Source organism: Crocodylus porosus, unplaced genomic scaffold (genome assembly GCF_001723895.1).
Source record: "Crocodylus porosus isolate Cpor-Errol unplaced genomic scaffold, CroPor_comp1, whole genome shotgun sequence".
Classification (NCBI taxonomy): domain Eukaryota; kingdom Metazoa; phylum Chordata; order Crocodylia; family Crocodylidae; genus Crocodylus; species Crocodylus porosus.
The window spans coordinates 52,770,528-52,793,739 of NW_017728886.1; the positions used below are offsets into that span (position 1 = coordinate 52,770,528).

At 41.9% G+C, this 23,212-nt stretch overlaps 1 protein-coding gene across 2 annotated transcripts in view; it reads right to left on the minus strand.

Annotated features, from left to right (window-relative positions):
* Positions 1 to 22,851, minus strand: part of ANKMY2 (ankyrin repeat and MYND domain containing 2) — a 28,578-nt gene extending 5,727 nt beyond the window's left edge. The window contains exons 1-7 of one of the 2 annotated variants that reach the window (XM_019534141.1): positions 22,753 to 22,851; positions 19,000 to 19,064; positions 8,828 to 8,966; positions 6,409 to 6,507; positions 3,061 to 3,221; positions 1,579 to 1,793; positions 766 to 901 (exon numbers count right to left, since the gene is read on the minus strand). In XM_019534141.1, coding sequence (XP_019389686.1) covers positions 766 to 901; positions 1,579 to 1,793; positions 3,061 to 3,221; positions 6,409 to 6,507; positions 8,828 to 8,966; positions 19,000 to 19,064; positions 22,753 to 22,819 — 882 coding nt within the window. In that variant the 5' untranslated portion in view covers positions 22,820 to 22,851. Of the gene's footprint in view, positions 1 to 765; positions 902 to 1,578; positions 1,794 to 3,060; positions 3,222 to 6,408; positions 6,508 to 8,827; positions 8,967 to 18,999; positions 19,065 to 22,520; positions 22,671 to 22,752 lie in introns of those variants that run through there. The other variant, XM_019534150.1, reaches the window with a different exon arrangement.
* Positions 22,852 to 23,212: the final 361 nt, after the last annotated feature.

Below are 23,212 nucleotides of genomic sequence, written 5' to 3' on the forward strand. Positions count from 1 at the left end.
ACTGAGTCCATTTCCCCCCCGACCTCCATGTATCCTAGCTCACAATGCCTCAGCTTTCTCCTCCTCTGATCCCATTTTGATTCGGGTAGATGTATAATGCTCCTTTACATAGAAAGCAACCCCGCCCCCTTCCCTCCCTACTCTGTCCCTTCTGTACAACCTATAGCCCTCAATGTGTAATCAATTGTTAAATACATAACTGGCAAAGTTAGTTTTCCCATCTGCACTTCTGGTGTTTCATACTAGATATCCATTATATCAGCCATCTACCACCAGCGACTGCAGTGGCTTTCCTCTGAAAAAGGCTACTTCAACAAAGTACCTTTTCCCTTCTGAAATTACACATGACCAGCTTTTCTTGGAGCACTGGCAAAAAATATTATAATAAAACTACCCATCATTTTCCTTTCCTCCTAAAAAAGGGAGTCAAGCCCAACAATAAATGATTTCTTAAACAAGGCTTGCAATGAGAAACAGTGAGATATGCTTAAACAGAGAGAAATATAAAGCACTTTCATCATAACCTTCTGCTTTTATTTTCTATAATGATGCATCAGGAAGTGAGAACCAGAGGAAACTCAGTTATGAGGTGTCAGAACTTTAGGGAACTTTTCTCCACCAAACAAAGTAGAAATGAATGCTAGAAATGCCTTGGGATATATAATGCCTTTACATATACAATAATCTGCAGGAGTCAAGGGACAGAAAGGCACCTAAAATTAAACTGACTGTAGCAACAGAATTTGAACTGGATGACAGACTTACAATCTCAACAGGAGCAATACTTCTCACAAGTTGCTGGAGTAGGGTAGCTTCACAATAAGGAAACTTGCGAATGAACTCTCTAATGAGCTTCTCTTGGTAGACTGGGAAACCATCTTGATCTCTACCTTTCAACAGACTAAAATATTCAAAATCAAAGTCAAACAAAAATTCACTACCATATAAATGTTAAATTTTCATTAACATGTACAAGTCCATGCCCTGCTCTCCTCATGCACATGAATCTTAAGGTCAAACCACTTTGCTTTAGGTGCTTAAGATAGAGTTCTTGGTTTGGAAGTTCTGGATGGGGTTTTAAAAAAATGTTCAACTGCTTTAGAAGTAGTGCTTCTCAGGTGCTTGGGTGTTTCTGAAAATCTTTTATGACTACTGGAAAGTGGAGGGGTCATTCACAGATGCCCTTAACACAGATGGAAATATGGCTCATCTCATACTCTCACCACTTCTACAACCTGAAATCTTATGATAGTCTGTAATGTGCGGGACAAGTGCCAATCTGTAGCTCTCCCTCCAGATCACTGTCCTTTTGAGATGTATAGGGCTGCTAACAGCACTCTTAGTACTCAAGAACTGCAGGATGCTTCTTGTGCACAAAGACTGGACAATACTAAACTGCCTGGTATTTGAATGATCCTTTGTTTTAGGTGAAAATTATATCGATCAAACAACAAAAAAACCCCACTGTTTCACTCAGTCAAGCTTGATACATTAATATGATCTTCCTTTGTATACATACAAAGTTGGCTCACATGTACTACTTCAGATTTCACTCCTAAATGCTGTGGAAATGCATACCTTTTGATTAATCCATCCAGTTGATCCTCTCGCTCTTTTAGGAAAATAATGCATTTCTGGAGGATGCAACTGATATAGTGCATTTTCATTGCAAGTACTTCATTCATATCTCTCTGTTTCATGCATTTCTCACAAATCAGATCCAACACTCTGTAACATTTCTGCAGTGCTTCAAGCTCTGCCAATAAAGGGTTCTCTTTTACCAGCAACACAATCTATCAGAAAAAATGAACAAGAAGCTTAGCCAGTGAGGAACTTTCTGTTTTTTAAACATGCAAGGTAATACAGGATGGTAGATGCCTGTTAGTAGTTTACTTTAATAGAATTACTGAGGTTCCTCCATTGCCTCCCCACATTGAGTTCTTTTTTAGTAGATGGCATCAGCAAAGTGAGGCATATACTGTAACCCACACCTCCCACACTAGAGACCTTCAAAAGTAAGCCACTAGTGTAAACGGTGTTAGAGGGTAAAGATGGATCAAAACTTCAAAATCACTTGCGATGCAACTGTTATCATGACTGCTCTGCACTGGCCCAATGTCCCCCATTCTCAACTCCATGAAAGGGGAATTAGCTGTGTGTGGTACAGGTTTAAGGAGCTAACCTAAGTTAAGCCTAGAGTGCAGCAGAATATTAAAACACTGAAGTGGATCATTTTCAGACAGGTGCCTAACTTATTAATTTAAATGTATGCATAGCACTACTTGTCTGTGCACAATTGTTTTATGTGCAAATATCTGCATGAGCCCTAGCTATCACAGAATTATATTAAATCTAAGTGGAGATGAAAATGACAGCATTCATCTGTTATCTGCTAGTAAGATAACATTATGTGGCAATTATTGCCAAATGTTTACTTTTAATATGTCAAGCTGTGGAACCCCGTTTCTTTAAATTAAGCTCACTTATTTCTCAGCACTACACAACCAGTTATTAGACACCAATTATTTTTAGTGTATATACTAGAAAGAAAAACCTAATTCTGCTGTATGCATATGCAAAATGGCTGCAGCAGAAATTACAACAAGGAAGCAGCAATTAAAGAAAAGTAACAAGGTAACTGGTGAGACAAACATGTTAACTGATTGGTCAATGAGTGTTTGTTAAGATGGGAAATTGCCTTAAGCTTCCACTTTAAGCCAGGCTTAAAAAACATGAAAGAAGTGTAAAGCAGCTTTAGTTAGTCTCATTCTTTTAAAAAAGATATGAAGAGACACTACTGTATTTCAATTTCTGTACCATACTAAGTCTCATGCTGTCTTGCATAAGAATGAAGAATCAGCCAGAGCTCTGCTACGCCACGGTTTTAGATGGATTTTTCAGATTCAGTGGCTGGAAAAAATTCTGCCACCCCTTTTCATGTTGAATAGGCCCCTTCTTAGCAGGTCCCATTAAGATGAAGTATCTAAGGGGTAAGAGGCTTTTTAACATTCTAATCTGGTCCCATGCCAATAAGCAAACAAAACGTACACATTACTGCACCTTAACAGGATGCAAGTTTGTAGTAGTAATAATTTTATGCAGCGGTCCAGCTAACTTTACTGGCAGTTTGGGCTCTTTATCTAAACCTTGCAGTTTGGTGTAGTAATCCAGCCTTTCACGTGGAAAGAAGTTGTTGATGACAGTCACACAGTCATGCTGACCTAAAAAACAAACAAGAAAAAACTGTTATTAAGACTGAAAATGTAAGTTAGTAACTGAAACACTTTCAGAGGTACTCTAACTCAATTATCAACTTTTGGCAGTAAATGACTATATGTAAGTTGGCAGAAGGCTTCTCCCACCACCCCATAAAAAGGGGCTATGAAGTGACACATCAGGGTTTGCCCTGATCAAAACAAGTAGAACAGTCATTTACACAGGTAACTCTTCCATGCTGTGTTGCTGCCCTGTGCCAGTAAGTGGCCAGCGATAACCTCACAGAAGAAATCAGAATCCAACTAGATATTTGCAAAAAAAAATATTTGCAAGCTTTTGGGCGCACACACCCTTCCTCAGGCATAGAAGAATGCAAAGGTTGTAAAATTTCTCCTAGGTGGAAATGAAAAGTCATATTTCACAGGACAGCTCAAGGTATTGTAAAATCTCCTGGTTGGAATGGTTCGTTTTGTACAAATTTGGCTCAGATAAAAGTTAGAACAGTCTTTTTACCTCAAAGTTGTCTGGTGGCAAGCAGGCTGTAGAATTATGTGTTCTTCTGGTTATGATGTTTCATATTTTACTGGAGAGTAGGGAAATGGAATGCTCTCCAGGGCAAGGAATTTCTTTTGTGTTGAAGTGCCTCCAAGCTCTGTGAGAATGCACATTTAACAACAGGCAGGAGCAAGGTGGCAGCTTTCAGGTTTCCAGATGGTTTCCAGGTGGTAGATTTTGCTTCTTTATTGTAAAATTATAAAATTTTCATTTAAAATGGCCAAATTCATTTTAGCTTCGTGGTAAAAAGACTGTTCTAACTTTTATCTGAATCATGTTTGCACAAAATGAATAATTTCAACCAGGAGATTTTACAACACCTCCACCTAGAAGAAATTTTACAATCTTTGCAGTCTCCTATGCCTGAGGAAGGGTGAGTGTCCCCAAAAGCTTGCAAATAAAGACTTTTTTTTGCAAATATCTAGTTGATCTAATAACAAATATCACACCTCTGCTGCAAGTTCTGATTCCTTTTGCCTGTAGGCCAATATAGCTACAACCTACATTCCTAATAACCTTACAGATACACACAGCCATATCCTGGGAAAAATCATTAGCACATTTTATTTGCATACTTCAAAAAGACGATGCAGGATGGTGGATTTGTATACATGTCCAGGGCAAAAGGCTTTCTCCCAGGACAAATGTGATGTCTATTTAAAGTCGAGAGACCAATTTCTTTATGAGAATTTTTAATAATTTATTAAAGCTTAAGCTCTGAGGGTAGCCTGTATTCCTTTCAGTTATCCTCCCACAATATCTTACAAGTAAACAGCATCTGCCATACTGGTATCAAGAAATTTAAGAGGTGCACTCTCCAGTTTGTCCTTTCAGCGATCATTGACGCTTGCTGTTTTCTGTAAGTTTCAAGCTTGGAACAGAGAGTGGTGCATTACCTTTAAGTGGGGGAAAATGAAGAGTGGAAAATGCATAAGGAAGGGAAATAAAAAGGTATAATTAGATAGGCTGAAAAGAAATGATATAGCTGCATTCTTTCATGCAATGTGCCAACAAAATGATGCTTATTTACAAAATTCAGACCCATATTCTCTGAACAGATTGGCTATCCTAGCACCGACCACATTAGACAGGAAGGCAGAACTAATCAAAATTTAGTATTTACATCTCCCCTCTGATTTAGGAGAGAATTTGCTAAGCTTAAAGAGCAAATGGCATGAAAAATGAGACTGAAAAAAAGGTTCACTTCCCCACACAGAAAAATTAATGTTTACTGAGCAGGGAATAGCTCAGGACAGGAATGGATTCCAGAGTGGTAGTTCAGGTCAGAAAGCCCTGATTTTTATAAGCTTGAAGTTATCCACTGGATTTTGGTGGCCTGATGGTTTATATGTCTTCAAATGACATTGGGAACCAATTTAACTCTTCTGAACACCACCCCGCACCCTGCAGTCCAATACCAGATTTGAAAGCATCCAATTCCAAATTATACTTGCAGGAGTATAACACTTTTTCACTAACTAGAGGGGATAACAATATTAACTGCTTAAACTCCAGATAATCAACATAAATTATTACTTCTTAAAAGGAACAGACTGATCCGTGGTCATGCAGCCAAATGCACCTTCCTGCCACTTTTAAATCTGATCACAAAAAGTAGGTCAGACCATTTTCTACAGGATTTAAGAGGGTCTGAGGAGTGCATGGGAGTGGGTGAGGGTTTGTCAGATCCACAATACAATAGAAGAGTTCAGGAAGGATTGGTTGAGGACAAGAAAAGGGACCCAGTTTGGGCTCTTGGTAACTGAAAGTTTTCTGGACAGTTCAGGAAAGAACTCTTCCAATTCAGAAAGAAAGAATGCTTTAAGGAAAAGAGAATTTATTTTATGGATGATATATAACAGGTACCAGATTGGGAAAGAAGGGTGTTGTTTCTGCCTTTTAACACTTACATGGTACCTTTCACACAAAAATTCAAAAGCTTTTTGCAAAGAGTAAGCCTCCTCCTTTTACAGAAGAAAAGAAACATTGGCCAGTTTTGCTCAATGTCAAAGAGCTACAAATGGCACTTGGATCTTCAGTAGCCTGTTCTGGTGTATAGCTAAATGGTTAGTATTTAATCCTGATCAACCCATCTTAGAGGGCTTCTTTGAGCCTAACTGCCCTTTTACAAATGGGGAAATGGAAGCAGAGAGCTTAAGTGGTTTTCCAAAAGCCATACAGCATGTTAGTGGCAAAGCCCTGTAACTGTTTGGTTTGATTCCCAAACCTGAGTTTATTCTTTCAGAATGAGGGCTGCCTTTGCATACACTCCTTTGAATATGAAGTACATAGCTTTACTTCTAACATCTAAATAGTACCCAATTTGTTTCAGTGGGTGACAACTGACAAGACAATATAACTTTCATACTTCAAGCACAGGAGTAATATATCTGCATTTCTCAGTAGGATGGGTCTTCATAAATGTTATAATATCGGTAGCAACACAATAAAATCTGGCTTTCTGCTGGCTAGGTATAAGAAGAGATCAAAACTCAATTAAAGCAGAATATTAACTTTAAGATAAAAAATATGAGGTAAAGGTCCACAAAAAACAAAGAGGGGTCCCTCTAGCCATCATATTGTATCACCTCATAATCCCATTGGCAGCCAGGAGATTAAAAATGCGTTTCAATTTACCCACAAAGGCAGCCATCTGTGCTGCTGTTCTTCCCACAGAGTTGACAAAATCAGTCTCTGCTCCAGCCTCTAACATCATCCAGGTGATTTCTTTGTTGCCTGAATTTGGGGAAGAAAGGGGTTGCGAGAAACAAACCCCCCAAGAAACAGACCTTTTTTTAACTTACAGATGCACATTTTTTGAGACAAACAAGTAGATAACTACAAATCATATTCTAAGCGCTAATAACAGTGGGGTCTCCTTGGTTTAACAGTAGACTAAGAAGCCAGCACCACACATTTCGCTTATTAGCAAAGCCCAGGAGAATATAAAATTCATTCTCTCAGGGCCAAACGTTGCCTTCAGTTACACACATTCACCTCCCAGTGGGGTCCATGGGAGTAGCATGCTTTTAACTATGCCAGGATCTGGCCCCAATGGGTAGCAGTACAGAAACAAGTTCTGTTAATCTAGTTTGACAGAACTTCTACAGCATCTGTTCTATGAGAAAAACAAATTCAGTGCTATTATACAGCATAAGTGTAGAAAAGAGAACAGATTGTTCTTTTCTTCCCAGTGGGAATAGGACATTCAGACTGGGCAAAATACCAAAAAAGATAAAGGTATATTTGATGGCAAGATGAGATCCCTTAATTGGTGCCCTTCAGAGACTAATAAAAACACTTGTAACCAATCTTGTTAGTTCCGTTTTCAAAACATGCTCTTCTTTTACTTCCTTTTTCTGGGAGTATACTGCTTAGAGAAAGGTGAATACAAAAGAGGAAAACAGAACAGATGTTTCTATCCACTTGCTTCAAATTAATACTGTTTCAGATATGACCACATTCTTTTTGTACTCACAGATAACATGTTTTAAAAAAACATGAGCATTTAAGATAGAGGCAATGAGGAAAGACTCTCAGTTGGCATATGTCTATTGATTTTAATATAGTTATGTTAACTTGTGCCACCTGAGAATGTATCCCTGTCTGTTTTGTTGGTGGGATATTGCTTGACATAACAAGAGGAAGAAAATCCCCAAACCTTTCCACCAGATCCTTAGGATGAAGATAATGCAATGAGATGGGTAAGGATCTGAGCACATTAAACATATAGGATAGGGGCAGGCAAAATGGCAGATCCAGCCAGTAGCTAGACTCCATTTCCCAGCAGCCCCTGCGCACATGGCTGTGGCCGATTTCCATGGAGATCCCAGCAGTGGTAGCACCATAACAGTGCAGGGCTGGGATTTCCATGAAGACCAGCCCCAGTAACACTAGCAGGGAGTATGGCTGGGTGGGGAGCTGCTCTGGGGCCAGGGCTGGGATCTTGAAGTAGGGTCTGGAGCCAGGGCAAAGCTGCAATCCACTGTCTGCAACCCCTGCCTGGGGCATGCAGGCAGCAGATCACAGTTCTGCCCTAGCTCCGTACCGTACTGTCACCGCCACAAGATCCCAGCCCCGGAGCAGCAACTCACCCAGCTGCACACCCTGCCAGTGCTACTTGGACTGGTCTCCACGGAAACCTTGGCCCCGTGCTGTCGTGCTGCCATAGCTGGGGTCTCCATAGAAGCCAGCCACAGCCCTATGGACAGGGGCTACTGGAAAATGGGCCCACTGTGGGCCCAATCCAGGCCGGACTTTGCCTGCCCTCGATCGAGGACTATATGTGTATTTTGTATAAACAGAATGAATAAAATGTAAATTTTAAACTCTATAGTGTATTGTCAAATTTTATGCTAATTTCTCTAAGGATTATACTTTCAGAAAGACCTATGTGACATAGAAAAGAAGAGTTTTTAAATGGTCTAAACTTCCCTAATCTACATCTCCTCCCTCTATCCCAGATAAGCATAGCCCATTTCCTGATTGCAAAGGAATTATTGTTCATTTTATCAGGGAACAGAAAACAGTACCATGTGACTAGTCACAAACCACCAACACAGCTCAAAGTTCAAAATTAGGTATGTGCAGGGAACTGGTAACAATCAATTCTTAGGGAAAAAAAGAACAGAGATGCAGAAAACCTTTTTTGCAAAAGTTTAAGTTCAAGGGGGCCACAATTTGCTTAGGGACATTATACAAGCAGAAAAGGTTAAACTTGACAAATTTCAAATATTAGACCAGGAGGATTTTTTCAAAAATACAGATGTGGAATAAGAAAAAAATCCATTCACTCTTCAATAAGAGAGTGCCTTTTCTAGGAACTCAAACACTGTTCACACTACTGCACAGGAATGGGATTCTAAGGCTCTCAGACTCAATACTGCAGCAATCTTCTGTACACCCAAGTAGCTAAACAAAATCAACTTTTACACAGTCAGAAGCACCTTTCTTATATACTCTGTTGCCCTACCAGTTCCACAGCTCCAAATACATTAATGTTACTTGTATACAGGCCTGCTAGTAACTATCAGCTGTGAACTACATATGCACTTACCCGACAGTCCAGCAAACATCAGGGCAGTATATCCATGCTCGTGTTCGTTGCAGTTAACGTCAGCTCCATGCCGCAAGAGCAACCTACACATGTCAACTTTTCCTTTGTATGCTGCATGCATTAGAGGAGTCATGCCGTGCTAATAAAGGAAGAGATATACATAGACACATAAATTACCTCTATTGTTCTTTGTACCACTCACGATTTTCACCAGGCAATTAAACATCTAGGTAGAAGGCCCTATTAGATTAACAAAAGCAAACCAAATCATAAATGCAAGTCTAGATGAATAGAAACGTTTTGTAAATTCAAGTATATTTATTTGCTCCACCACTTTTTTCAATATTCTGTACAATGGCATTCAAAAACAATTCAATGTTCAAAACCAAAATAACTATGTGCGTTTCCTGAAGGTTTCCTGTATCTAAACCTGAAGACAGGTTACGTTCCAAGTGAAGGTTATGTTCCCTAAATCATATAGAATCAAAGAAATTAAGGGCTGGAAGGGACCTCAAAAGATAATCGAGTCCCCTGCTCTGGGCAGGAATATTGCTGGAGGAAGGATGTGCTAGAGCAGGGGTTGTCAACCAGGGGTACTCTGAAAGGTCCCAGGGGTATGCGAGTGTAGGTAGGGATGGAGTGCCGCCACCTCACAGGAGTAGGACTGGGGAGGGGCAAGAGCAGGGTCCGTTTCTCACTGCATTTCCCTTTCTCACCACACCCCTGCTCCGCATCTGGCTGCTTGCCACCCGCCTCCCCCACGTTCTGCATCTGGCCACTCGCCACCCCACCTTCTGCATCCCGCATCTGGCTGTGCGCCACTCCCTCCTCCCCCCTTGCTCTGTCTGGCAACTCGCCTCTAGGGGTACACTTAAAGAGGGGACTGCTGAGGGTACACTTATTAAAAAAGGTTGAAAACCCATGCTAAACAAAGGACAAGATAGCGGGAACAAGATGAGGGAACAATACAAGCAGCAGCAACAAATTTGTGCACTAAAAAGACAGAGGCAGATGTGGTTTAAACTAATAGGAGCTGAATTATTCTCTGACTATACTGTAAATGATGTTTAAAAAATGTTATCTTGGCATATGGAACAGACAGACCTAACGACTGTATGAAAGTCAGCTATCCCCTCTCTCCTTTTGAAAAGGTTGAAGTGTATATTTGTCCATGCCCTAGTCTCTTTTTACAGTACAGCCAGGGCCTAAAGATTAATATATTCAAAAAAAATTGGAAAGGAATGGTTTATACACAGCTATCTAATTTGTTATGGTTTTTCTGGTGTCTACATTTATTAAAATATTAATAAGAACTACAGGGGCTTATATAATTTTATATTTGTCCCTTAGGGAAGATACCCAATTAAAATAACTGTACAGTCTTTTTTTTTTTGGTAGTAGAACAAAGACGGTTTCAATACAAGTATCATAGAGGATAAGGAATATTTTCAGCATGTGTAACTACTAGGGGTGCACCAATAAAGATGTTTTGGGCTGATGCCAATAGCTGATTAACGAACCATATCAGCCAATACCAATCCAATTGCCGATATGCAGCCCAGCAGCTTGGAGAGCAGCTTCTGGCTGGTAAGTCTGTGGGAGAGAAGGGGCAGAGGGGTACAAGGGGTGTGAGAGGGCAGATCGAGGCCCCTGCAGTGAAGGAAGGGGTGGGGCTGGCTGGTAAGTTTGTGAAAGGGAAAAGGTGGGGGGGGGCCGCTCTTCCGATCCCACAGGGAGGGAGGGAGTGGGACTGGGGAAGGTACTGCACAGCTGGGGTGGGACATGCTATGGAGCCGTGGGCAAATTGTGTGGAGGGTGGCTCCCACAACTGTGCACACCCCAGGGGAGGCACAGGGAGCATGCTGCTGGGAGTGGGGACTAGGGTGAATTCTGGGGTGGCTGTAGCCCCTCCCATAGTGCCACTCCCAGTACTGCTGCCACCCGCCCCAAGCACAGCCCCAACCCAAACCCCCACTGGGAAGAGCCCGGTGCTGCCCCCAACAGGAGCCCAACCTTACCTTGTGCGCAGATCCAGGGGGCACCCCCCCATGCCTCCTCCAGGGGTGCACGCAGCAGCAGGAGCCACCTCCCCTCGCAGCCGGCAGACAAGCCGCTCATTGCTACCTCCCACGCTGCCCTGCCCCAGCTGGGCAGCACCCCCACCTACTCCTGTCCCAGCCCCACTCCCTCCCTCACTGTGGGGGGTACCATGTCTCACCCCAGCTGTCCCCCCCCATGCCCCTTCCCTCCCCTCCACCCCTTCCCCACAATAGACATATCAGATGAACACTGCTCTCCAAGCTGCCAGGCTGGCTGCGCACATGCACGCAGCATTTACTGGCGACATTACTGGCTATATCAGCCAAAAAAAAAGCCGAATGCCAATAACATCAATTTTCCTTTTATTGGTGCCGATACAATATGGAACGATGTATCGGTGTACCTCTAGTAGCTAGATCCAGAATAATATCCTTGGGTCACAGAAAGACTGCTACGATATTATCTGAGGTATGATAATAATTGAAAAATCTGGTTGTTATTAATCTGTTTATTTTTGTACAAAATTTTCTCTTTTAAAAAAGACAGATATACCCACCATACACTTCAAACAGATGACCTTCAGTCCCCTCCCACCCCCCCCACACACACCAATGTGGACGCTTTTACAAAGCTGAAAAGTAAATCTTAAAAGAGCTAAGTGGTTAATCTGCACAGAAATATATATTAATAAATAATGAAGTGTGTGCACTTTCTTCCTGCTCAAGAAATCTGTGTTTGGACCACTGCATTTCCTATTCTAATCCTAACCTTTCAAATTCACAACAGAGATAAAAGGAATAGGCTAACCACTAGCATCTTCTGAGGAAGCCACAGGAGTTTTGCATCACTCTACATGGAAGCTGAAAGTCAAGGGACTTGTCTAGATGCAGTGTGTTATATACATGAGAGGAAGATGACATTTGGATTGCTGACTTGAAATAGATTAAATTAGCAAATAGCTTATTAAGCAAATGAACTAAACAAACTCCTTTGTTTTCCTGATATGGAACTCAGTATGATAGAACAAGTACTCTAGAAACTACTAAACTGTATTATTCTCAGCAAAGACTATTATCCAAATCTCTTGATTCCTACTATTTCCTGTTGTTAAAAATGAACACTTCTTAATCTTAACTCTCACAGTATTGTAGGCATTCCCTATAGGCTTAATTCTGCAGTGGGACTACAAAGTGGTGCCTCTGAGATCAACCCAGAACTTTACAGAATTGGACCCTCTACCAGCTGAGAGTGCTTAGCATAAGTGTTTCCTAAATGGCATAGTTAGCCGAAACAGCTCCTGGTTCCTTTCTCCCCAACCTTTCCCCTCCATAATCATTGGTGTTGAAACCACAACTAGAGCAGATGGCTTCTCAAAGAGCCTCAAGGCACAACTGGCCCTCTGCAGTTTTGGAGAAAGCTGTGTGGTTATTCCAATGTACATCAGAGATTAAATCAACCTTGGCCTGCAGGCTCCCAGGCTTTAGGAAAGCACATGAACTATCTTTGTGACTCATTTACTCTCCTCAACTTGGATCCCTTAGTGAGCACAGTCCAACTAAAATGTGAAGTACTCATTCCTCTAGAGATATTATAAAGCCTCTTCTGCGCGACTTTTACTATGGCAAAAGGGACGCAACTTTGTAAGCTATCACCACTGCTGATAGCTTAAGCAAGGGCTGTCCAACAAAGGGTTAGCATGCATGGCCACCACTGCTCTTTCCCAACATGGCCACTACTGCTCTCTTCCTCCCACCACTGCTCCTATCACAGCCAGGTTCTTCAAGCTCCCCCACCCTCCTCTGGCTTCTACTTCTACTTCACCTTCCTCTACTTCTAATAGAGTGGAGGAGTGGGAAGCAGTACAGGTGCCCACACTGTGCACAGGGCAGGGGAAGGGGTTGGGGTGGTTGTGCTGCATATGAGAAATGCAGGAGCTGGGCTGTCCACAGTGCTGGTGGACACATGCTTGGGAGGGGAGGGGGAAACTGGGTTACCTATGTAGCATGCATGGCTAAGAACGGGGTAGGAGCTAGGCTCTGTGCAATATGCATGGCTGGGAAGGGGGGAGCCAGGCTGCCCATGCTGTGCATGTGGTGGGGAGGGTATATGCTAGGCTACCTCTGGGGCAGGAACCCGATGGTAAGCATCTCTCACTCTGCACCTGCACCTGATATGACCCTTGAAAGTGCAGCTCGCATGGCATGTGGCCCCCAGCTGCCTGGAATTTGGACAGTCCTGGCTTAAGCCCACATCCCCATAGGACAATAGTGACTTATACTCAGTGCAGAAGATAAAATTGCCTCCGCATCCTGCAGCTGCACCACGGCTGCTTATTCAGGGTGCTGACAGTTACGTGGGGGGAAAAAAAGCACTTTACCAGAAGCAGCAATGCATTACCTTCACCTTGCTCTGTAGCGTCTATAAGATTGGGAGCTTCAGTTGGACTTCTTGGTGTTTTTATCTAATAGCTGATTCAATCAGCTATTAGATAGAAGAGTCAAAAAAGCCCCACTAAAGCGACTGATCTACAGAGATGTTGAGAAAGCTGGGTTCAGCTAACACGATGCCTCTTCTAGACATATGCTGGGCTCTATGTGGGAATATGCCAGATTTAAAAGTGCCACTTTTTGCCTCCCATGTCCGCAAGCAACCAAAATCTTAAGCCCTTGTTTGGCCTGAAGGGCTTGGTCATTAGTTGACGCAATACTTAGGGACTAAGGCAAGCAGCAATGGAAGAGAAATGAAACATGGTCAATGCCACAAGCAGTAGCAGAGAGCTCATTTATGAAGAGATCAAATACACTTGCTGTCCAAATAGTCTATATAAATTAATATTTAATATAAATTAATTTACATTCAATTGGGAAAACTATCTGCTCATCTGAAGCTATCTTCAGCTAGATGAATTTTCCAACTGGATTCTAAAAATAGCTCTAACTGACCTTTAATAGCAGTGCTAGTTGTCTGGTATAATTTCTTGAATAAAATACCATCAACCTTAAGAAAGTTTTTGTCATATTGCATGTAATAGTTTGAATGCTTGTAATAAATACCCATTAGCCAGTTTAGGAAAAAAGGCAAGGTTCATCTTTTTATCTAGGGTCATTGCTTGTTTTTGCCTACATGATGAATGTCTTGATTCTGAATTTTATCTTTAGAGGCCTTGCAGCGAATGTGCTGAATGTCTTGGTTTTTGAATATTATCTCTAGAGGCCTTTAACAAAGTTAACTTAAAAGTGACCCTTGGGTAAACATTCCGAGAGATCGAAACCTAAGGACTTTTGGAAAGAGGTAGGCAAGAGGTCACAGTGGTGATGTGGAAAATTTCCCAAAGACCCAGGAAAGGAATCGGTTGGGTAAAAGATCCGAGCCCAAATCTGGGAGTAGTGACAGGTTTGGGTAGGAGGGGCCCAAGACGGCAACTCACCCAATAAAAACTGTAACCTACAGTCCCAATTTGGAGGTAATCTCACTTGCAGAACACCGAAGGAAGAATTGCGAGTATAGGCCAGATCAGACTGATCACCTGAACCACCCTCTCCATGCACAAGAACTCCCATTCATGCTGAAGCTGTGGAGCACCCGAGTGGGACCAAACGAAGGGGACTTGTTCCTATCACTGCTGAGACCAACCCTAAAACCACAACTAAAGAATTAAAGTATATTTGGGGATTTGGTTTCTAGGAATTCTAGGATTGTAAGTATACCATAAGAAATAACCTTTACAAGGTGTTACTCACAGCTGTATTTTTGTTACTTCTAATTTTTAGTGCTGATACAGGAAAACAACTTGTTTTCATACTTATACTGTGCTAGATGTCTACAATGACCTGTAATGAAAGTATAGTTATGATCTACAAAGAAACAGAGGGATCCCTTAACATATTATTTGAGATTTCTGGCTGAAGAATATTATTGTTTTTCAAACTGCAAGGTGTTATAGCCAGAATGATCTCCACAATAACAGTTAAGAATATGAAAGTTTCTCCCTAGCATGGCAGAAAGTTGATATTGGACTAGCACCAGCAGACTACATGCAAGTTAATTTAGGCAAACTGGGCACTTGGCATAGATTATTGTAAACAAACACACAATAATAAAAAGGCTACTGTAGTGATTGAGGAATTTAGTTACATAATTTATGTATTACAGTGGATTGAATCCAAGAGGCCAAAATATATATGGACTGCAATCTCAGATGCATTGAAATGCTAGTCTAGTGGAAACAGCAGTGCACCAACACCAAAGTGATATTTTATTTGTAACAGGATTGCAGAGTGCTTTATAATTATGTTCAGTTTACTCTATTAACAAAGATGAAATATTTGCACTGTCCTGTGCATTCTGGACAGAAGTATCTGGACAAGATTGAGATGTACAAATGAGAACTATAACATACTATCAGCATTACTGGAGAAAATGTCCGGAGCTGGAAAGTGACATGCTTTCTCTAGAACAGTTTAGAATGGTTCCTTACTAGTCTAGCATATGGAAAGAGTATGTTAACCTCCAACCTGAAGCCACAGCACAGCAATTGTTGAATGGGTTCTATATTTCCATGAGGAAGAGAGCTATGAATAACTGCTGAACAATTCTCCCCCTAATAAGCTTCTGAATGAGAAATCTCTCTCTACAATTTTATACCCGTTTCCATAAAATACTTTTCATTGACTTTTCATTGGTCTCTAATGATCTTACTGTCCTGGGTGCTGGTTAGAGCTGTGTTGGCCTAAGGATATAGACAGACAAGGTTCTTTGAGTAAATGCAAGATCTTTTAGTAGACCAACTGAGTAGTTGGGAAAGTTGTTCTTTGCAAGCTTTCAGGCACAAACACCCTTCTTCAGGCATAGGGAGAGTTTACTGGTGTGTGTGCGCTCTTCTGTGTGGAACAGAAGCCACTATGCAAAATACAGGTCTGTGAAAATGCAACTTCATGGCAATGGAGATCAGAGGGGACACGAGACAGAACAAGAGTTGCGAAACAGGTAGGTGGGAGGGGAAGGGGAAAATGTTGACCTGGTGGTAGAAGGTAGCTGGTAAAATATAGAGTGGCTACGTGGGGTTACTGGATGGCAGGCAAGTTATAATGTGCGGTAAATCCAATGTCTAAATTGAGTTTATTATTTTTTGTATCCAGTATATTTATGAAGTGAAGTTCATATGCTCAACTATGAAAGGAGCTTTGTAAATTCCCTTTGAGGATTAGAACTGAGAGACTGGAGAGAGAATGGCTGTTTTGTGAGAAGCATACACCCACAAGTAATTGCATATTTTGTACAAAAAAATCCCCATAAATCACACACCATTAGTTATGACATACCATCCTCCCCTGGAACCTGTAATGGAAAATCCTCAAACAACTGCAACCCATACTAGAAGAAGACCCAATTCTTAAAGCGATCTTCCAGAATTACCTTTAAACAAGCACCAAATTTCACTAACCTCATCACCAGAAGCAAAATTCCTATGGCCCAAAGCACACTGAATGGATCCACAGCATGCCAGGACAAGAAAAACCTACCAATACATCTCCACCATTCCCACAATAACTACACCTCATAACAGAACCTTCAGTATTCCTGAATTTTACACCTGCACCTCCAGAAATGTAATACATCTCATCCAGTGCCCCAAATGCCCAGATGGAAAATATGCAGGAGAAACCAAACAAGCGTGTACCAGAACGCACACCAAAAATCTATTAAAGACAAATATACACAATGACTTGTAGGTGCATACTTCTCAGAAGACAATCACTCTCTCTCTATTCTAATCCTCAAAGGGAATTTACAAAGCACCTTTCACAGATGAGCCTATGAGCTTTACTTAATAAATCTAATTTAGCCATCTCTAAATTAGTGGACCAATACACAGTTATAATCTCCCTTGAATGTATCGTTTTAGCAGTTGTATTTAACCGCATTTAATTGCCAAAATATGAGAGATGGTAAGAGTTGCGTTCAGCTTGGTTAAGTATCAGTACATTAATGTAAAATATATTACACGGATCTTTATTTTGGGAATAGATTCAGAATATTCAGTTTAATGCAATTATAAAGTTCAAGAAATTCAAAACAAGTTTAAATGATTAAAGGGCAAAAATATAACACTTAAACAACCTTGTCTCCTTTCTGTGCCACCAGTGGGAGGCAGAAGAATTTTTTTTCCCAAAAGTCAGTTTTACCTTATCTGTACCAGATTAAGATACCTTAATAAAATTATATCACATTGTATGGTAGCACTAACTGGCAAATGTAGACATAAAATGTACCAGCAAACAACTAAAAAACACTAATAACACTACCCAAAAAAAGAATGATCCAAGTGAAGAAACTAATCCCTGGCCTCCGGCCTAGTTATGCTCCCATTTCAGCATTTAGAGCAGCTGATCCTGCCCCCACCCCCAAGTTTCTGAATATGATCCATATTTAGATACTAACATAAATAATAAAATTACTAGTGATAGGAGAAAACACCAGAGGAGGATTAATTTAGTTTGTTAAAAATCATATCTTATTCTTTTAGATCTATATAATGGATTAATTCAAATATCTGATGTTTTATAATACCTTTATTAATTTATAAACTCAAAATATTATTTTAGAGATATCTGACAAATTTCAGTTTCTTTTCATACTATAAATAACCAAAGATAATAGACTGCATTCCTAAACTATCCTTATAATTTTTTTAAATCAAAATCAAGTGCTACGCATCACTTCCTAAAAAGAATATAATAATCCCTTCACATAAGTCCTTCACCCTTATATCATCATATGCAGTTCCAGATGTGTTTAGTGGGTTTAATTTTAATGGACTGTGAAACTAGGCAAAGTGTACATACATATTGCTAACACTATTACAAAAAATACCATGCCTTCACAACATTAATTTTACTCAGTTGCTACAGATTTTCCAGAAATGTGTGTCATGGTTCTCTGTAGTTTTCCAGTGTAGATGCATTTAAAGAGAAGTTGCATCTATGCTGTATCTTAGTCCTAATAATAAAGATTATTTTAATGGTTTGTTAAAAAGGTTTGCCAAAAATCTCAGCCTTAATTCAATCATGTGAAATATCTAATATAATAAATGGTACACAGATATTCCAAAAATAACTACAAATGAACACTTTGGGTCTAACCATATGGATAAGCATTTAGGGAACCTAACCATAAATTCTGAAGAATCACAGGGACACAAACACCCTTCTTAAAGGGCATTACATGTTTGTATTTTTTCTTGAGAAAACTAAGCTGCAAATACCATTATGCACAACTGTGTTGAGAAGATGCCGGTTCTTATAATACTCTCTTTCTGTACATCTATTGTTGAAATTGTAGTTTTGCAACTGTGATTTGTAGTTAAAGAGTAGTTTGATTGTTCTTTAAAACATTGATTTCCACAGGTGACAGGAACAGTGCGATACTCTGAACAAAACTTATTGGCTTGGTGGAACTGCGTAATATTAATAAATGAGATGAATATAATAAAAAGAGTGATAATTAAAGGTTTGGTTTCATTTGATCTATTTATATCAAAATTGTATTCCATAAGATTAAAACAGTATATTCTTCATCAGTTATATTTACATAAAAGTCCTACCCCAGAGTCTTCTGAACCTCAACTAACACTCCTTTCCACCTTTCCTGCACTTCTGAGCTAATCAATGTCACTCTCTCTAATTATGCTTTCTGTGCAGCAAAGTTCGGTTGTTTTGATAGTACAAGTTTGTCCAATGATACTGCATCTACTTGAAAAGCTGTGGGTAACTGCAATAGCATTAACTTCAAAAATTAAAATGTGGGTGACTGAACACTACTACAAACTGCCAATTAAAAGTCATTTTTGAGCCTCCATGTGCTATCTTCTTGGTTGACAGAACTCAAGCAGAAAGTGTGAGCAAACACATACTGTTATGTAAGCTTGATGACAGCAAACATGAAAATTCTGAAAGACTGAAATATTGTGCAAAAGCTTACAGGTTGGAAAGCTATTCAGAAGCCTGCTGTTTCCCTAGGTTCTAAATAATAAAGCTATGAACGCCCAGAAAACCTGAGCCTTCTGAACAGCTTGCAAACCAACAACTCCTTTTTGATAGATCCAGGAAGATACTTTAAAAGATTTATTGTACCTCATCCAAGCAATTGACACGGACATTCTTGCTACCCAACAGCCTTCCAGCTTCTTCTGTATTTCCTTTAAAAAAAAAAAAAAGGGAAAAAATGTTGTTCCATTAAAAGTAAAGGAGAGAAGAGTTAGAAATTAAGAATCAAGCATTTCAATCAAGAAAATTAAGAGCTTACTTTTTTTTCTCTTCTGTTTAACTATTATTTTACAACACCTAGCCCCCCTCCCCCCAACAAGAATATGCCAAAACCCACATCCATAGAAAAAGGGTTTTGATGGCAGTTTTTCCATTAGCTATTCCACAAGCCCCATTCACATTAACAGGGTGGAGAAACAGGTTGCTTTGTTTCACTTCACCTCCTGGAGGCATTCATTCTATTACAGCAATTTTTGTGACCTTCTCTGATACCTGATATGACTGGAGGAAGAAATCATGATTTTTGCTCTTTATTTTAATGTTTCTAACATACTCTTTAATATTTTTCTCATATTTGTATCGATGTGTTAGGATGATTTTCTGAGACTATTATTAAAATGGATTGTATTGACACATCTTTTCTCTCGATCATAATTTTTCGTATATGTTTATATTATACATCAATTTGAATGCATCTATTATAGCTAAACTTACTACTGATGAAGACAGTACAGTGCCCAAACAGTACTCAAAAAGTCCCAAACTACATACATATGCAAGCTATATTAATGTGATTTTGAAGCAAAATGTTACTTTAAAAATGTAAATCCTTAACATTTAAAAAACACCTGTTCTGCATCTGACAGTCACAGCAGCTGCTGTGAGGTCTAACTCCAGTGTCACTTGTGAATCAATGATAGTGTTAAACAATAATAAACTATGTTGGCCTTGATTTCTGGTGGAGCTTGTTTCAAAGTCAAATTAGCTGGGGTATTCTGACCTTATATACAGCTTTGCGCATGTTCTTTCACAGCATCTGATTAAGTTACCTGGAGCTCATGAAAGCTTATGCTATAGACTAACTAAATCAGAGAAATATAAGGTGCAAGTTTATCCTACCTTCTTTATTATAGGGCCAGGTCAGAAGTTAATGGATGTGGTAGCTCTACTAGAATTTTTGCGACCAAAAAAAAACCCATGATATTGCCATTCATAATGAAAATCAAGTATATGACACAGAATAATTAAAGAAGACAGGCCTGCCATCAGCACTTCTGCTCCTGGAACACTGGTTTGGCCTTGTACACTTACAATCCAAAGTGCAGCCAGTTTTCTGTCAACTGTATGCACGTTGATAAAGCGAGTACTTGAATACATTTATGACCTTACCTAAAAAATCCTTTTAGTTGAACTACAATGTGACCATCTGTTTCAAAGCCCACTGAAACCAATGGAAAGACTCCCAAGGACTTCTTCAATGGGCTCTGGATCCAGACATATCTGAACAGTAAATAATGTTACAGGGAAATGGAACAGCAAAAAAAATAGGAAGATGGGCCATGAACACTCTCTCCTATGAAGTAGTGCGCCAAACAAAAAAAAAGTTATATAACCCCAGTTTGAAAGGTACTAAGATCTGACCAAGAAAGAGACACAGAAATGTATGTAAGTGTTCTCTAAGCAATATTTCAGTATAACAGTAGTTGTGACTTTGTTTGATTCCTTTTCCTCCTCCCCACAAAAGCATGACAAGTAATAAGAATTTGTTTTAATAATCATCTATGCATTTTTCCCAGTAAATATGATTTTTTAAATGGTGAATCTGTAAATATTTAATGTACTTCATATGATGAGTGCAAAGAAGGGCTCTAGTTTATTCATTCAGATCCCAAACTAACATAAGAACAAAAGAAAGGCTACATACTAGGTCAGGCCATGGGTCCAGCTAATCCAGTACCAATGGCACTCCCACCACCACCTCAGCAGGCTTGGGAATACTAAGCCAATCTGCTTCTGAACAGCTAATAAACTGCCGCCAGCTCATGCTCTGCACACTCTACCATGTCTTACCAAACAACAAGTGGCAGGACACCCTTGGCAAGGGTCCCTGGTGGACCAACCTGTACTCCATCCACCTTGATCTCATAAGTTACCAGAGACCTCAGTTAGAGGCTCCTGCATAAAGCAGTCTCCACCAGCATGTACTTTGCAGACATCTCTGACACCTGTCCCTTCTGCCAGCACATGGAGATCCTGGCACACACCTATGTTAAATGCACCAGATAACAGCCCCTTCACCACCTCCTTAGAAACCTTCTCCTGAGGTTCTCACTGTCTTCTCCCCACAACTTTCCTTTTATGCACTTCCAATCTGTGGCCCCACTAAGTCCCACGACTTCCTGGTCAACCTCCTCCTGGCTCTGGCCAGGGGAAGCCAGACAACTATAGAGCTATTTTCCTGCCCCTCTTCCATGCACTTCTCTGGGCAGAGTTTCACCAGGCAGCATCCACATGCTCCTTGGACTTAGTCAAGGGGCAAAGGGTATTGGCCAGCAAGCTCTGCTCCATGTCCGCTCCTCAAGTCATCAGTAACTTTGATCCACACTCCCATGCCTGCTTCCTCTTCTTTTTGTCCCAAGAAACATGCTATGTTTCCCACCACACATGGCATAACAAATACGCCTAGTTCTCAACACCAGGGCAGCGTGCATGGTGATAGGAAGGGTGAACAGATCCTGTACAGAACCTGGATCCCTCCCTACTGCTGCCCAGAGCCTTGCTGCACACTGGGTCCCGTGCTGACAGCTCGGTCCCTTGTCACTGCAGGCAGGTGTTGGACTGGCCCCTGAAGGCTCCCTCTGTGCCTAGCCAGCCCCTCCCTGCAGTGTGCTGGGTGCCCAGTTATTCCCAACTGCTGCCCGGTCAATTCACAATTCCTCCAAGCAACTTGCATGGGTCCTGGCTGGCCTGTGCCAGGTTGCTCCAAGCTGCCTGGCCAGAAGTGTGCTGAGGCACGCATTGGCCAGGCTCCTTGCATGCAGCTGCAAATGACCTGCCAGGCACTGTCCCCACAGCCTGACAGATACGTGCGGAGTAACCCACCGGCCAAGCAGCAGCTCAGAGCAGCCTGAGGTCCTTTTTTTTTTTTTCCTGGAACATGTTTCATATTCCAGGTTAAATCAGCCAAATAAGTTCCAAATCCAATAGACTGAGCAACACTCTATCAGTCATATGCTTTATGTGGCGCTACAACCGGCAAGCATCCTTCACCTCTGACTTCTCAGCCTGGGCCATTGGCAGGCATCCAACGTGCAGGCCCAAGCTTGGGGTTCAGATGCCCCTGAGTCACACTCGACCTTAACCACAGCAGCAAGCTAGGAAGGAGTCCCCCATTTCCACCAAGCAGGCGGGTAGCCAAGATCCTCCCACTGAGAGCTGGCCAGTGCAAAGCTAATTACAAGACTCAGGGGGCACCCTCCACCACACAACACCACTCAAATCCATCTCCATTTGGGCAACAGACCTTGATTTCAGCCTGAGAGAGAATGGCCTGGGGTCACCCAGGAACTGAGGAGGGCGCCCCGCCCTCCTTGCTGCAGGCAGTTCACCCTCGCTTCCAAGACGAGCCTATGCTTCCCCCACGGGGTGGGGGGGAATACACCACCTCATCTTGGAAGCGAGTAAAGCCAGAGAAAAGTCGCTGCTCGGCGCCATGGCGAGAACGAGAGAAAACCGGCGTTACACCCGCCCCGCCCACGGGCCCCGCAACGGAAGCTTCGGTTGTTGCCTTCCTGGAGCCAGGCCCAGACCCTGCTCCTTTCCCCGCCTGTCGCTCCTCACCCTGAGCGATGAGGGCCAGCAACCGCCACTCCTCGGCGCGCAGCTCACCCCTCCTGGCCAGCGCCATGGCAGCCCCGCAGCGCCGCGCTCCCGGCAGCCCCCGCGCGCCCCGCCCCTGAACGCGCGGGTGGAGGGGGCAAACCATCTCCCCTCAGCGCCGCTGTAGTGGGGCGGGGCGGGGCGGAGGGTGTCCCGGTGATCACTGCTCTTGTGCGCCCGCGCGGGAAGGAAGGACCCAGCGGGTTGGGAGCCCCACCCCCGGTGCGGGGCGCGGTGGGGCGGCGCCGAGCGTCCTTCTGGGTCCATTGTCTGCTGCCGCCGCCGTTGCTGCTGGTGTGTTGTACGGCGGAGCCTCTCCGCACGGGTGAGCGGCGGCCCCGGCCCGGGCCGAGCCGAGGGCGCCCCGTGGGACGGCGCAGGGTAGAAACGTGCCGAGGCTTCCCCCGCGGGAGTCCGGGGC